This window comes from Camelina sativa, chromosome 14 (genome assembly GCF_000633955.1).
Source record: "Camelina sativa cultivar DH55 chromosome 14, Cs, whole genome shotgun sequence".
NCBI lineage: Eukaryota > Viridiplantae > Streptophyta > Magnoliopsida > Brassicales > Brassicaceae > Camelina > Camelina sativa.
Genome location: NC_025698.1, coordinates 18,079,283 through 18,095,683, shown reverse-complemented (window position 1 = coordinate 18,095,683; position 16,401 = coordinate 18,079,283). Strand labels below are relative to the sequence as shown.

At 36.7% G+C, this 16,401-nt stretch overlaps 2 protein-coding genes across 2 annotated transcripts; one reads left to right on the top strand and one right to left on the bottom strand.

Annotated features, from left to right (window-relative positions):
• On the top strand, window positions 6,695–7,983 carry LOC104741872 (uncharacterized protein At3g28850-like). Its single transcript, XM_010462797.2, has one exon. It carries the CDS (start codon window positions 6,796–6,798, stop codon window positions 7,786–7,788), a length of 993 nt encoding a protein of 330 aa, XP_010461099.1. The 5' UTR covers window positions 6,695–6,795; the 3' UTR covers window positions 7,789–7,983.
• On the bottom strand, window positions 12,635–14,591 carry LOC104741871 (NAC domain-containing protein 12-like). The gene is made up of 3 exons (XM_010462796.1): window positions 14,272–14,591; window positions 13,907–14,172; window positions 12,635–13,423 (listed from the first exon to the last, which is right to left on the bottom strand). The coding sequence occupies exons 1-3, from the start codon at window positions 14,456–14,458 to the stop codon at window positions 12,788–12,790; spliced, it is 1,089 nt and encodes a 362-aa protein (XP_010461098.1). The 5' UTR covers window positions 14,459–14,591; the 3' UTR covers window positions 12,635–12,787.

Genomic DNA, 16,401 nt, shown 5'->3' with positions numbered 1-16,401 from the left:
AGCTTCCCTCTCGGGAGACCAAGGCAGTGATTACGAACAGGAAGAACCTGCGTTGCGTCCAGCACAAGAGCCAAGGAAATCTGTACGACGGCGACAATATGAGACGAAGCTGACTCCCAAAGAGTACTACGAGCTGTTCCAACAGTGCGAGTTCAGTGGAACCAGATATCCACATCCTGAGACGATGGAGCTGCTAGGGATTGGGGAGGATGTTCAGTACTTGTTTCGGCGATGTCATCTGGAGAGAGTTATGAACACCCCCAAGAATGGATACAGAGAGGAGACAATTCAGTTCCTTTCCACCTTGGAGATGCACTGGTACGCGGATGAGCCAGGCATGATGTCTGATGGAGGATTGGGCTACATTACCTTCCGCGTTCATGGCCAGTTCTGCAATCTTACATTCCGAGCCATCGAAGAGATATTCGGTTTTCCCAGCGGAACAGGAACCAAACCGCAGTTTGACAGGAATGAGATAACTGCTCTCTGGGCAACGATCGGTAGCATGCCAGAATTTACTACATCAAAAACAAAGGCGACGAACCTGAGAAGCCCGGTGCTGCGTTACTTCCAGAAAGCCGTCACAAATGCCTTCTATGCCAAGGAGATTAAGGGATATATTACTTATGGCGAGCTTGAGATGATCGATCTGGCACTTAAGGGACTCTCGTTCACTTCCATGGATTGTACCGCACTGCAAGGCGACATGTCCAACACCTCCGTCTCGCTCTACCTTCTCAACTACATCATGTCATACAAGACTTGGGTCTCGAGACTCAACAGCAACCACACTCCAGGAATAATGTGCATGGGAGGTGTAGTGACTTGGTTTCTTGAGGCTGCAGGAGTTGCTCTACAATCCGAGTTGTACCTACCACGCTGGATAGACATAAACAACTTGTGGCAGCTACGCACTTTGGACTGGGGTATGAGGAATGGACGATTGCCATACAAGTTTGTGCATCCTGCGGTCGGTCCCAAGAGACTACTCCTCCCTTGCGTCGACTTGACTACAATTTTGAGCGGTGAGCATATCTCCCCTGCAGAGACATTATACAATTCTGATGTTGAGGAGCACCACGTCAACGTAGCAGAAGCAGGAGATGATCCGATGGAAGACGACGCAGTTGAGTACCGCCCTGAGCAGTTCCACTTTGATGAGTACTCAGAACCAAGAATGGCCAGAGGGGTCAGAGCAGCTCATGACCGCCTCAACAAGCTTCAACAATGGGGGAAAGCTAGAGACAAGGCGCTCACCAGCCTTTCCAAGACTGTCAAGAAACTCGTGCGTATGTTTAGCTGCTCGACTTCCACAACCGCCGTCCATAGGTCTATCCCCGAGGATAACAGACCAATGTCAGCACGCCCTTCCGCGAACCTAGAGCGAACAACTTCTCCGATTCCCTCTCCAGCACGTCAATCTTCATATGTGTCACGGCAGTGGCAGCTTACTCCCGCCCCTTCACGCCACTCATCACATGAATCTAGGGAGAGAAAGGGACGCGGTTCGCGTGGTTCAAGAGTCTCCTCAAGTCGTCGATCAGCGCGTCGTTCTGCAGCTCAATCTGAGCAAGAGGTTGAGCAACAAGTTGAGCAACAAGGCGATTACCAGCCTACGGAAGTGGTAATGTTAGTCTCGGACCATGGCGAATCCAGAGTTGATGACATGCAGTGCGACGAGCAGCCGAACACTTATCAGAACACGCAAGCGGTTAAGCAACAAGTCGACCAACCAGCTGAGACCACTCCCGCGGATCATGAACACCGTGAAGGATAGAGCCAGTATTACACACCAACTCCTTGGGTGAGCTCCGACTCCTTCTTCTACTATTGAGGTACTCCGACCTTCCCTTGTATATACCATTTCATTTGTGCATTGTTTCTGCTGTGATTCTTAAATTCTCCTGCAAATTCTTCTTACACAGGTGACTGTGTAATTTAAGTTTGGAGGAGGGTTTGAGATGATGTATCTGATGACGTTTTCTGTGATTCTTATTTCAAATTTTTGCATCATATCATGTTTGAGTCTGCATTCATCTATTTGCATAGAAAAGCCATAAAAATTTGAAAAATTTCAAAAATTTCCACAAAAACAGAGTGTTCATGTAGTTTGCATTTGCATATTAGGATTGAGTCTAGTGTTGTTCATTTAGGAATGTTGCACTTAGTATAAGGGTTGATGATGATTGTAGCCTTGTTAACATGCTGAATTCAATAGGATAGGATCAAGGCCCTTGTTATTAGTTCTTTGATGCATGTTGATTGAACTTGAAATATAAGACTGAACCAGGTTTTGAATTCTCAAAATTCCATTCTAGTGTTGATTGAAGCTTGTTTTGAATTGACATCATTCCCTATCTACCTGAACCTAATCCTGACTTGCAATTATCATGTTATGCATTGAAGTTGAACTCATGGATACCACATACATATTTGGATTATCTTTCTTCGTTTTACCACCCTTGTTAATCCAAGTAGCTGATTCTCATCTTTGGAACAGTTTCCCGCACCCTTAACCAACCATTCTTGCAAGCCAATTGTATTCTTGAGTGTGAGGACTATTCCGAGTTGAGCTTGTTAGAAAGTGTTAGGTTCTAGCCGACAAGAGTAGGATCCTGTGTAGTTCTAGTTCGCGCTATCCGGACTAGTAGGATTAGGTGAGAACTCGATTTTGGGTTTTGGGATTGGATTTGTTATGAAAAAAGAAAGAAAAAAGGGTAAAGAGTCTTTAGGAGGGGGAATGTGTTATCAANGTTCTAGTTCGCGCTATCCAGACTAGTAGGACTAGGTGAGAACTCGATTTTGGGTTTTGGGATTGGATTTGTTCTGAAAAGAGAAATAAAAAAAAAATGGGTAAAGAGTCTTTAGGAGGGGGGAATGTGTTTTCAAGGTTTACAAGTCTAGTAAAGGATGTTGGTTGTGCAATGTAAAAGAATTATTGGTTCTGGGCATAGAAAGAAAAGTTTAGACAAGGAAGAGAAAGCAAAACACTTAAGAAGTCTGAAATTCTAAGAAGAAAAGAAAGAGAACCATAGTGATAAAAAAGTTTCCCATCCGCTAGATTGAAATGAAGTAACCTCCTCCTAAGGCTAAGTTAAAAGAATGAGAGCATGGGTTTTAGAAGAGATATCGACGAGGGGTAGAGATAGGACCAACTTCTGGGTTAGAAAGTTAGAGCTAAGTTTTCTTGGGACCTTTGGGTAGACGGGGCACTGCTCTTGTATGTATCAGTTGGTTTCAACCTTTAGCCTTCTCTTAAGCTCAACTCATTTTCGCGAGAGATCCCTGTTCTATATTGTTAACACCACTTGTAAAGAAGACCAATTTTTGTCTTTACCGCTTCACCCCAGCCAAATGAGTTCGATGACATTGCATAGCTTGATTCATGGTTCTTTGTTAATGAATGTTAAAGGGAATGATAGAAATGATGGCATGTGTAGACTAAGGTTCGGAATCGTTTCAGGTTGAGATGAGCTTGTCTAAAGTTTTTAAATAGAGTTCCTTCACCATGCATCATAGAACTAAAAACAAGGACCTTGATTCTAACTACTCTATTCAGCATGTTTTAGGTTCTGAGACCCCATCTTCACACCTCTTCTCCATACTTTGTTCTTGATCGTTTGCTTGAGGGCAAGCAGAGAATAAGTTTGGGGGAGTTGATATGTCTATATTTTGTCTCTGCTAAACATGTTTTTGTCATGCATTTAGTAAGGATAACTAATTGTTTTGCATAAATTTCTAGTCTCTTTTCTACACTTTGCATATTTAGGTAGTTTTTGCATTATCTTCGCATACTTCGTGCATTGTGGAGTATTTCAGGTATTTAGGAGACTTCGGAGTCGTGCCGATCGAGTCACGCAGTCGTGCCGATCGAGTCGTGTAGTCGTGCCGATCGAGTCGCGCAGTCGTGCCGATCGAGTCGCGCAGTCGTCCTGATCGAGTCGCGCAGTCGTGCCGATCGAGTCGTGCAGTCGTGCCAATCGAGTCGCGCAGTCGTCCCGATCGAGTCGTGCAGTCGTGCCGTTCGAGTCGACGTCACTCCACTCGAGCCAACGCCATCAGTCACTCGAGCCATTACTCATTCGCACATGTCAAGAAGACGTTCCATCTTACACGCTTTAGGAGATTCCCAAACCGACTCCTCATCTTGTCATTTTAAGTTTTAGGGATTTTATGTCTTTACTATAAATACGTTTTGTTAAGTCTGGGCGACATCATCTTAGTTTTTATCTCGTTTTCTTTTGTAAGGTTTCCCTAGCCACCAAAAACGTACTCTGATTTTGTATCCTGAGATCTTTGAACTTATTCAGTATTTTGATTTGATTCCTTCTACAAAGTTGTTCTTCACATTTTTACTTATCTAAGAATGCTTGTTTCAATGTTTTCTGAGTTTGTATTGTTGATGATGATTTTCGGATCTGAGTAGTGCGTTAGTTCTTGAGGATGGGATAGATTAGGTGGAGGATCTTAGGATGTAGAGTGTTTAAGCGTTGATTGTATGATTCCCTTCTGGACTAGAGTAAGAAATACTAGTTTTTCTCTGATCAATTGGGACTAGGTTTGAGACATTTCCACACCCAAAAGGTGTTTGATGAAATGTCTGACCAACTAGTGCCAGAGACTTACGTTCCTAGCCTAAGAGATTAGTTGTCTAGGATGTTTGTTGATGTGAATGAACTTGTTTTTCATGCCATGCTTGATCATGTTTCTCTAGCGAGAGCTAGGTTTGGAAGTGGTTGAGTTTGAGTAGCTTTTGTCAAGAGATTGGATTAGCTAAGAAGTGATGTTCATTGTCTAGGGATAGATTGCTTGTGGCATGTTAAACACTCTGTAGACTAGGATACTCCACCGACGTCAATTACTCCTATCCTTAGGACTTCTTTCTTTCTGATTTTTATTACATTCCTGGAATTGTTTCGTTTCCTGCTTTTTAGTTCATGCTAAGACTCATTTATGTTTTTATTCATTTTCGCTTCTTGTCATGCATTCTCGTTTCTAGTTCTGTGACTCATTTCCGTTTTGCATTTTGATCATTCTAGGATTGTTACATAAAAACACTCTTTGAATTGGCTTAACTTGTGACTTCTTGATTGCATCTTGAGTGATAGTAAACTTTCCCAATTGGATTGACACCTTAAGTATTACAACGCATAAGATTAATTGAGACCTACTAGGAGACACAAAAATCTTAGTATCACTTAGATGTATCTTTTAACGAAGGTTTTTAGCGGCAAAATTTGTTTTAGCTAAAGTTTGTTAGTTTTGTTGTCGTTCATGTGTTTACACTCGCATTTCTCGTTCAATTATTTTGAAAAGCTGAGTTTAAAAATGTTATTGGAGTGATAAAAATAGAGAAAGACAATATACATATGAGTTAGAAGGGAAAAGAACACGGCCATTATTGTATACATAACTTTCACCTTCTTTCTTTAGTATTTGGGTGAACTTACAACAATGAGTTAGAAGATCACCATTGACTCATTGAGGCAAGCGATCTCAAAAGATGTTATCAAATATGAGTTTTCAAGATACAGTCATACAGAATAAACTATAATGAAGAATATTACAAAATTGTAGTAACTCAAAATAGTAGTAACTTGTTTCTTTTGTGTTTGGTGACCTTTATGCTTGATTCATTGTTAATCAGAAAATAAATGTTTGAGAAAGTCATCATACAAGAGAAGGTGAAATAAAAGGAGAGAGGTGATAAAATTAGGTTATATTTATCAAAATTTTAAAATCTAAAATAAAAATTAGTAGTTATTTATCAATAATATTTTTTTGTCAATATTTAAAATAGAATTTTCTCTCTTTTCATGATAACATATCATATATATACATCATTTAAAATTGTGACCTATCATTTAACTCATGTAAAATCTTTGTAAATTAAAATACAAATAATCATTAAAATCTATTATTTTGAAGAATTTGACATGTCCCAATCTATTAAAGGTTTGACTATGATTTTAGATTAACTTCCTCCATCTCATATTTTAAGTAAAAACACGTAGATTAAGAAATGACTACTTTAAAAAAGTTCAACCAACTACATAACATTAGATTTAGATGCCAAACAAATTCAAATGGTCTATTTTATATCCAAACAAAGAAAAACAGTAGGAATATAACAAGTAATAACCAAATTTATTTTTCTCGATAACATTAGATTTAAATGCCAAACTCTTTTATTACATACCAAAAAAAAAAAAAAAGTTGTTCTTGCTCTGGTCAAAACCTAAACAAACAATTTATTGTTCTTCTTTACCATAACTATCAATCATGAACTTGTTTACTTTGGTTTAACTCCTAATGTCTACCTTCATCCTAACGAAATATACTATTAAAAATGGTATTCTGGTTCCTTTTACTCTAACCAAATTTATTTGTTTTGGACTCTTAATCCTAATTTAAAGAATAAGCTTTGTAAACTATTAATAATAATAATAAAAAAATATATCCCAAACAGTTTCGTTAAGAACTAAATTACTGTGTACACACAAACTGTTTGATATTCAACGAATAATATAATATGGACATTAAAATCACAACAAAAGAGCCACGTGCATTGTCACGTCCCCAACTTTGTAATTTTTATAAACAAAAAAGTTTTTTTGTTTTAATCTAATTAGCAGTTTTGTTATTTTGTCTTTTTTTTTATCTGAAAAATCTCATTTCTCACTTCTTCTTCATCACCACCGTCTCTCTCTCACTCAATCTCCGTGTGCTTCTTTTTTTTTTTTTTTGGTTTCCTCCTCCTCCTCCGACGTTGAGAAATCCTCGAAATCTCCGGCGATGGGTGGTTGCGTCTCCTCCAATTTCTTAAATCCGACAGATGAAAACTTCTCTTCTCAGCTCAACGCTTCAACCTTAAGCAACCATTTCGTTAAGCTAACTTCAACCACTTATGGTCTTCTCAATCTCGACTCTTCTTCTTCACCTTCTCTTCCTCCGCCTCCTTCCTCCTCCGCTACCTCCGCTATATCTCCGATGACTCCGCCGGAGAGATTTACTATCAACGGTAAGGAGACGATGGTCGGTAAGTCTGAGCCGACGACGACGGAGGTTATTAACTTCTGGAAGCTAATGTCAGGTCTCGACGGCGGCGATACTTGCCGATTCTCTCCTATTTCGGCGGAAAGTAATGTCTCCGATGGTGGTGGAGTGATGATGGTGAACAAAGAGAACTCCGATCCTAATTTGAAGAGCGGTTACGAGGTTTTGAAACCGTTAGATCCGAAATTAGCGGAGGAACCCGAGAGAATCTGTGACGGCGGGGAGGATCGAGTTGTGATTTACACGACGTCGTTGCGGGGAGTGCGGCGGACATTTGAGGCGTGTAACGCCGTGAGAGCTGCGATTGAGAGCTTTGGTGTGGTGGTATGTGAGAGAGATGTGTCTATGGATAGAGGATTCAGAGAAGAGCTTTCGAGTCTCATGGCTCGGGAAAGAAGAGACAACGGCTATGGCGGTGGTGATGATTCGTCGACGACGGCGGTGGTGGTGTTGCCGCCGAGGGTTTTTGTGAAAGGGAAGTACATTGGTGGAGCAGAGGAAGTGATGAGTTTGGTGGAAGAAGGTTTGCTTGGAGATTTGCTAAGAGGGATTCCGAGGAAGAAAGATCGGTGTGGCGGCGGTTGCGGTGGCTGCGGCGGGTTAGCGTTTTTGCCGTGTTCGGAGTGTAATGGGAGCTGTAAAGTGGTGGAAGGATGGGGAAGTGAAGCTGTAGTGGCCAAGTGTAGGAAGTGTAATGAGAATGGTCTTGTTCGTTGTCCCATTTGCAGCTAAAAAGCACAAAACAAAAGTGTAAGATAAAGTTTTTTCTAGTTTCTTTCTTTTTAGAGTTCTCTGTGTTTCAAGATAGAAGAAGGAGGCAAATGATCTTGGTTATTATGGTAGAGATACTTTAGTGTTTGTTCGATGGTGGCTAGTTACAAACATTACATAAATATCCAATACAAAAGCCTTTTGTGTTTCTCAGTTCTTTGTAATAGTTGGATTGAGATTTGCCACATTTAGGTGAGGTCACCATGTGTTTGGGAGACTTGGTGTTAGGAACCAACATCATGCTGTTATACTCTTCTGGTATAGTAAGGAACCCATTAGCCAAAAAGAATGATCGATCACGAATCAAATCGAAATGAAACAACACTACCTCAAGTGGACTTGATGTGTCTTTTTAAATCTTCACATCACACTACTCAAATTCGAAACCCATTTCTATGTCGATTTGTAAAAGTTTGATCTATGATTGATTGGTCCAGGTAGGACCAAATTGAAATCGACTTGGTTGAAAGATGTTTTTGATTCAGTTAAAGTTCATTTATCTGCTTTGTTAAGATTTTGCAGGAGATTTGTTAACAAATGTATTCATTCGAGGGTTTTGGTTAAAGAGCTAAAATGACACATTGCACAGTACAAGTAGCTCACGAACCATATAAGATTCCACTTTAGTTTAACTCTGATCAACTTTTACAAAAGGCTAATTGAATGTGTAATGAATGTTTTAGCAACATGTTTCCTTAAATATACTTGCAACATGTTTAGACAAGCCGATTAAAAAGCATAGAAAACGGAGCAGGATCGATGTAGTCTTAAATGCGATGATTCAATAAAGGGTAAAATGCTTAAGTAAAAGCTGTTTACGATTAGTGTTTTAAACAGATTATTATGACAGTATAAAGGTTTACTAGTGCATGAAAAGTATCCCAAAAATTACATGTAGCATGAATTTGGTGGAGTATGATCAATCCCGATAAGAATTTGAGTAAGACCGAGCAGACGCTTGTAGCCAGATTGAAATTGGGTGAACGTGATTATGAGCTATCTAGTCAATACTTACGTAATATATCTATGATTTGATTGAAGAAACATGAATGGCGTGACTGATTGGTCGATGCGTGTTGTTTGAGAGCGTGATAATGACTAATGTGAATGTTAAAGTGAAAGAGACGAGTACGTAACAAAGATGAAAGGAATCCATGAGCATTTGGCTATATACGTAACAATTTAACTAAAGTTAGAAAATGTGACGATGTAACTAAGTAGCAAAGATGATAGGAAGCCATGAGCATTGCTGCATCGGCTAAACTTGTAGATTGCTATGACGAACCCTCTTTTTTTGTTGATATACAATTTTACGACTGGTCTCTCCTTTCGAAATCGGATTTGGAATTGTTCACTGATGACATGTAAAGATGCATTTTGAGTTTAGTTTTTGTTTATTTACCTTAAATTGATTTTAAACAAATAATTGGCTTAAGACTTACGACAATCCTTTAACCGAAAGGAATCTTAAACCTAATCCCGACCTAGACCGTGGATGGAGTGTTACAAAGTCCTAGAAATTAAGGAGAAATCTACGAGTGTGAAAAACTTCCTTCGTAAGAAGATGATATGGTGAAGAGGACATTTTATGAGGTGTCTATGTAAGAAGTAAATTTTCATTGATAATTAATACTTGAATATTTTTAAGTTACACATATTTTTATATTTAATTTAGTATATGTTTAAATCCGATTTCAATCTTACACATTCATTTTGCAATACATTAATTATTTGTTTTTTTGGGACAAAAACATTAATTATTTGTTTTATCAAAATAAATCAGACTTTAATTTTACGCAATTCATTTTAATGGATAATAGCTAAAAAGTTATATCAAAAATAATATGTTTATCATATCAAATATATATCTTAATTAATATAAAAAAGTCCACAACCCTTTTTTGGAAAACCAACACTGATCAATATACTTGACACCAAACTTTATATAATAAAATGTGTTGTAATTTGTATCATAATTTTTTTTAATATGTATGATCTTATATATCTGGAGTAAAATATGTATGTAAATATTAATATTGTCACTATAACATCTTTTATTACTTTACAAAATTAAAAAATAATAATAACAAACCAAGAAAATTTAAAGAAAACAAATAATTGTTATCTTAGAATTTTTTTGTATAGGAAATAAAAATCAACAGTAATATAAAATAAACAATTTCAGAAATTACATGTTTTATTTTGAAATAAATAAATATCTATGCATTAATTATAACTGATATTTTCTAACTATAAATAAATACGTATTTAATTACTATATACTTACGTTTTTGTGTTTCGTATGAAGCGGATAATGATTTAGTAGATAAAATAATGTAAAAATAGTTAAATATCTTGAGTAAGATAAACTTCATGAGGAAGGAAGCTAAGACAAAACAAATTAAACATTTAGATATAAAAATTGACTTTAACAGAAGATAATCGAATCTAAATGTATTATTAATGAATTAAACTTTCTATAAGATAATGAATATTGTGATTCCTAACAATATTAGTGTATAAAGGATTCTAATATAATTTAAGTTGAAATCTTTAAGATATTTGGTTAAAATTCGTCAATTGTCACCAAAATATGTGGTGAATATCTGTCGGCATAACCCAAAATTTGAGATTGTTTTTACAGATAATGTAGGCATATATAGGACTTCTTTCTAGTATCAGAAAGTTTGAAAACTATGTGACAACTAGTTTTTGGTAATTATGAGACATGACTTGCCATCTATATTCGTATCTTATGAGTTCCCATTGTTTCATTTATTTATTTCTTAATCAGAGACAGAATTATGACCCTCAATAAAAAAGTTGTTATGAATAAAAAAAAAAAAACTTTCGGGAAACTCGAAGACTTCTTTACATTTTATATGGTAAACTCGAAGACTTCTTTACACTTATTTACTTATCTTGGTTAGTTCATGAAAAATATATGATTGATCAAATATTTTGAAAAAAAGATCAGTATTAATTTAATTGGTCCATTTTCACTAGTTGAATCGGCCTCTTACCACCAACAACGCTCCGTGTCGATTGCATCTCACTGAATCACGTCATGCAACTAGCTAGTGACACTGTTGAATTTTGACTCATTCGAACCAGCATATTGGATCCATTATCTTGTGCCTACAAGAATTCTCTGTCCATCGTATGAGTCGGCTTATTTCAATTTCTCTTAAAAACTTCATTAATTACGAGCCACTTACTATCCTACATTCTGCTACGTAAGAACATTTCTAACATTGTTCTCTTATAGAATATTTCAAAATTTATAATTAGATAAGTGATACTGTGGTAGATGGATTGTCCCATTTGCACGAAGAAATCTGGAATTTCAAACGGAAACGAAAAGATAAAACAGTACAGTTGCACTTGCACCAAAAGTTGAATCAATTATAACGAAGCGAGAATCTTATTATGCTGTCGTTAATTATTTGGTACACTTTTACTTAATTAGATGTAAGTCAAAATAAATATCACTTCATTTATCATATGTCAAAATGACAATGATACTTTATCGAGATAAAATTCCCGTGTCATACGTGACTTTTGTTTTGTTTTTGTTTGTTTTTGTCATCGTCATACGTGAGCTTTGTTTATACATGAATTTAACTACACTAGGTAGTCTGATCCTATAATCAAAAGCACACTACGTTTGACATGACACAAAGACTCTGATCCGTCCCGATCCATGTTAATTAAATCCTACAATTCTCAGGAGAAAAAGAAAGATGAATCCGATGAACCATGTTTATGCTCACTTATAAAATCTCTAACATATATGCAAATTATGTTCTAGAGGAGGAAGATGGTTCATCGAAACCTCAACTAACATACCATCCTCCTCCTAATCAATATATCACAATTCTTCCTACTTTCATATGATTCCAACCGTATTACGAGAAACACTCTTATTATTGTCCAAATAATATATTGGACACATATCATATCTAGGTCGGGTTGTTCCTGTAAATTTATATTTGGCTCAGTTTCGTTGCTCACTCTTACTTAAAACATTAAAAGGTTTTCGAAAGGACTAACCTATTTTTGTCCTCCTAAAATTTTTCATAACCATTATTTGACAGACAGGCACAATCATGTCGAAAGAACGAGTCCATACTCACAGTCTAGCTTGGTTAGCTATTCATCAGTGGTTAAATTATAAACCTTATGTTCACAAGCGATCAATCGCAACTGATGCTCATTTACAACTGACAAATTAAACTATTGTGAATTTGTGATATATGTCCAAGATAATTGGATGGACGAGGCAGCCTCGGCCCTCCATCTTAGGTGGTTTAAGAGAAAACTCTCTTACACTTCTTCTTTTCTAGTGATTTTATAATCATTGATGTAATCTCTACTCTCTCATTTTATATTCCAAAACCGTATGACTTAATTGTCATAGCTATGTACATGCATTTAATTTATGCATTTTCAATAGAATATCTCTTTTTTTTTTTTTTTTTAAACATTATTTTTTGATTTTTTTTTTTTTTTTTAAATTTTTTGATTGTTTTTTATAACTATAACATTGGAATACATTATACATACAGCATATATACATTCAAAAAAAAATTCAGGAGATCTAAAATATTACAACCGTTTCCGATAGTGCATGCATGTCGGAAATGTATATGTAGACCCAAAAAAAAAAAGAAGTTAATTAAGGGGTGTGAAAAAAAATAACTAAATGGAATTGACTTTTATAAACATGCTTACTAGTAACAGTAGTCTAGTAAGCAATCGAAAGAGTCTTTAGTTTCATAAATTTTATGATTATAATTTTAAAAAGTCTTTAATTTTCACGTCTTGAACCCCAATACCAAGACATGATATCATAGAATATGAGACTTTTTTATTATTATTATTAACAAACTTAATTTTAATACTATAGAAGTAATATATATATATATATATTGTGTGTATGTATTTTGTATATATATAATCATACAGATAAATGAAGAAGAGGGTCTAAAGACGAAGGAGACGAAGATGACTCCGTGAAACTACTCCAAAGATCGACATTATCATCATTATTCCAATGAAGATCCCATCGCTGCATCATAGTATCACCATCTTCTTCTTCTTCATCAAAACTCTTACGACCACACGTATGATGACCATTGTTCAATTGCCAAGCCACGAGCCGGTCAAGACTAGCCCAGTTACTGCAAACCGGTCTGCCGGTTATCTTCTCTTTAACGTTAAAGGGATCGAGTTGGTTTGGAGTCATGAAAATTTGGTCGACCTGGCTCTCAGATTTTGGTGTCTCAAGACTTGGGAGTTGCATGAATAAGACATCGTCTTGAAGTTGAGTTTTGGTAGTCGTTTGGCTCTCGGGCATGCAAATGTTAGAACCGGTACGGTTCATGCAGAGAAGAACATGGTCTAAGACGTTGCCGTTTTGAGTGTTGTGAAAAGTGGGCCTCATTTCTTCCTCCGTGTCGTCAGGTGAAGAAGATAGAGTGATTTTAGGACAATCGTCGATCTTTTGATAGTTCTTCTTCCTGAAAACTCGACATACCACCCAACCTTCTTCGTTATAACTCATCGGATCTTCGGTTAGGACATCAGAGTAGCCCTGTGATAAATGGAACAAATCGATCTTATAAAATGCAAAATGACATGATGAAGACGTAAATGCGACTTTATATTGTTTTCTTTCGGAACAATTCGATCTTGTTCGTTCAATACTTGTTGGATGCATAGTATAACCCCTTTATTTATTTTTTAATCAACAACCAACCCTTCTTTACAAACTTTATATATATTAAATGTACATATGTTGTGATAATTATATTAAAAAAACCATATAAGCTATTACTTTATGCGTAAATATACTTTTATAGAGAAATTATTATCTTTAAAATTAGGATCATGTTCGATTACTTTAATTGCACATGCTAAAAGACGGCTCGGCTCTAGTACATAATATTAAATGAACCAAAACCTTTTATATAGCATGAAACGAGTCTAGCTTATTCTTTGACCTATGGAATCTGTTTCTTCCAACCTAAAATGAATATTGATGATAGCTATATATATTATATATATACACTCTTACATTAGTCATTGGAGTATCGTCGAGGCGATACTCATGCATGATCCAATCGGATTTCTGACCGTGAGGAGCTCTTCCTTTGTAGAACACGAGTGTCTTCCGCAATCCAATCCTTCGGACACAACTACATATGATCTTGTCACGTCCCGTAGCTTTCCAGAATCCAGCAACTGTTGCCCGGTTTGTCCTGGTCCCGGTTGGATACTTTTTGTCTTTGTGGCTGAAGAAGTACCAGTCGTTTTGCGGCGTCGAACCGATTCTACATTCCTCTGCATTTGCATACCAAAATGGTTCAAAATAAAGAACAAAGAAAGAGAGAAAGAGAGATAAAGTTAGTAGAAATTAGTAGGGTTTCTTGTATAAAAAACCTTGAATATCCCAAGGCTCAAGCTTGTTAAGATCAACTTCACGAATCACATCAAGGTCGATCTTTTGAGAGTTAACTTTCTTACGGAGATAGTAGTGGAGAAGTTCTTCTTCGGTGGGATGGAATCTGAAACCTGGAGGCACTTTTGATTGTCCATTAATCGACAGATTTACCTTAGTATCCGCCATTGATGATGATGGCGATATCTTTTTGTTTTGTTTTTGTTTTAGAAGAGTAGAGAAGCTGTATGATTATAAGTGGAAATGGTTACAACTTAGAAACAAGAAAGCAAGCGATGAGATCATTTATAATGGTGGTGGGACTCAACGACACATAGCCCCCAAAAGGGGGAAATTATTATTTAAATAAAGAAGTTTGGAAATTATCATGCGTTAAAGTATCTTTATGGAATTAATATACAATTTAGTAACATATGTCCTATGTTTAAATCGAATTTGATCATACGTAGGTTCTGACGTAAGACATATTTCTTTTGACGTGTCATGTCATGTCATGTGTAATGTATAAAAGGGGAAAATACTATAACGTAGATAAACAGGTTTAGTGGGGGATAAATCTTTGTTTTTCTTGCACTTACTTATTGTAGAATTTGAATTTCATGTGTTTTTGGTCTACTAATAGATGGAAAATATAAAGTATTAGATTCTTATATAAGAAAATGAATGTAAATTATCTTCTATAAACATAATGGATAAGAAGCTACATCGAAATATTTCCCAACCATTATTATGACTGACGTCGTCGTTTCATGATCTACCTTGTTAAGTTAGTTTTATCTAAAAGTTTATGTGTTTGGTATGCTCGTCGTTCATTTCCATGTATCATCAAAAATGCATTACAAACTATTTTAAAATCTATCAATTTCTCTTATTATTTTGTGCCAAGTATTCATCACTTATATATAATTTATCATATTCCTTCCGTTTTAAAATTTTGATTTTAAGTGAAGTTTTCAAGTCTATATGCAAAATATTATATGTATTATTTTTACCATTTTTATTGTGCAATATGTTTTTTTATTGGTTGAATTAATTTAATAATAATTTTATGTAAAAAAAAGTAAATGAAAATTTTCAAATGTGTGTACTTAAAATATTATTTAAAATGAAATAGAGTTAGGGAATATAATTCTATAAGATAATGGGCGTGGAAAAGAAGAAACAACATCTTGTACCGTGGAAAAGAAGAAGCAACATCTTGTACCGTGGAAAAGAAGAAGCAACATCTTGTGGCGTGGGCGCGGGTTTGTCGTCCCAAGAGTGAAGGTGGTTTGGGAATTTGCCAAGCTAGCGTGATGAATAAAGCTCTGATCGCAAAATTGGGGTGGAGAGTGTTAAATGATTATGAAAGTTTATGGGCGCGTGTAGTGAGAAGCAAGTATTCAGTTGGAGACATCCATGATCATAAATGGATGGTTGCCAAGAGTACTTGGTCGGCACTTTGGAGGAGTGTGGGTTGGGGTTTAAGAGAGGTGGTCTTGGAGGCAAATCGGTGGGTACTTGGTGATGGGAGGACGGTATGTTTCTGGACAGATCGTTGGTTAGGCTCTGTATCTCTCCAAGAGTTGGGTTTGGTACAATTACTAGCAGACCTTGTTAATGTGACTGCAAGTGAGCTTTGGCTAGATGGTCTGGGGTGGGATTACTCTCGCATTGTCCCGTGTATAACAGAGGACCAGCGGCTAGAATTGATGGCGATGGTGCTGAATAATGTATTGGGTTTAACGGATCAATTATCGTGGAGTGGGACGACAAATGGTCAGTTCAGCATGAAGTTGGCGGCTGCACTTCTTTCTCGGGACCATACTCCGACAACGAATATGGCTACCTTCTATAAACGTGTTTGGCAAGTTACGGCACCAGAATGGGTTTGAGCGTTTCTTTGGTTGGTCTCTCATCAGGTGCTTATGACGAATAGTGAACGACATCGGCGACATCTCAGTGATACCGCAGTTTGCTCGGTCTGTCAAGGTGGCGTGGAAACAATACTTCATGTTTTACGGGATTGCCCTGCGATGGCAGGGATCTGGCAACGATTGGTTCCCCGACAAAAACATCGTGTTTTTTTTACTAGTACCATGTTCGAGTGGTTATATGAGAATTTGGGGGTG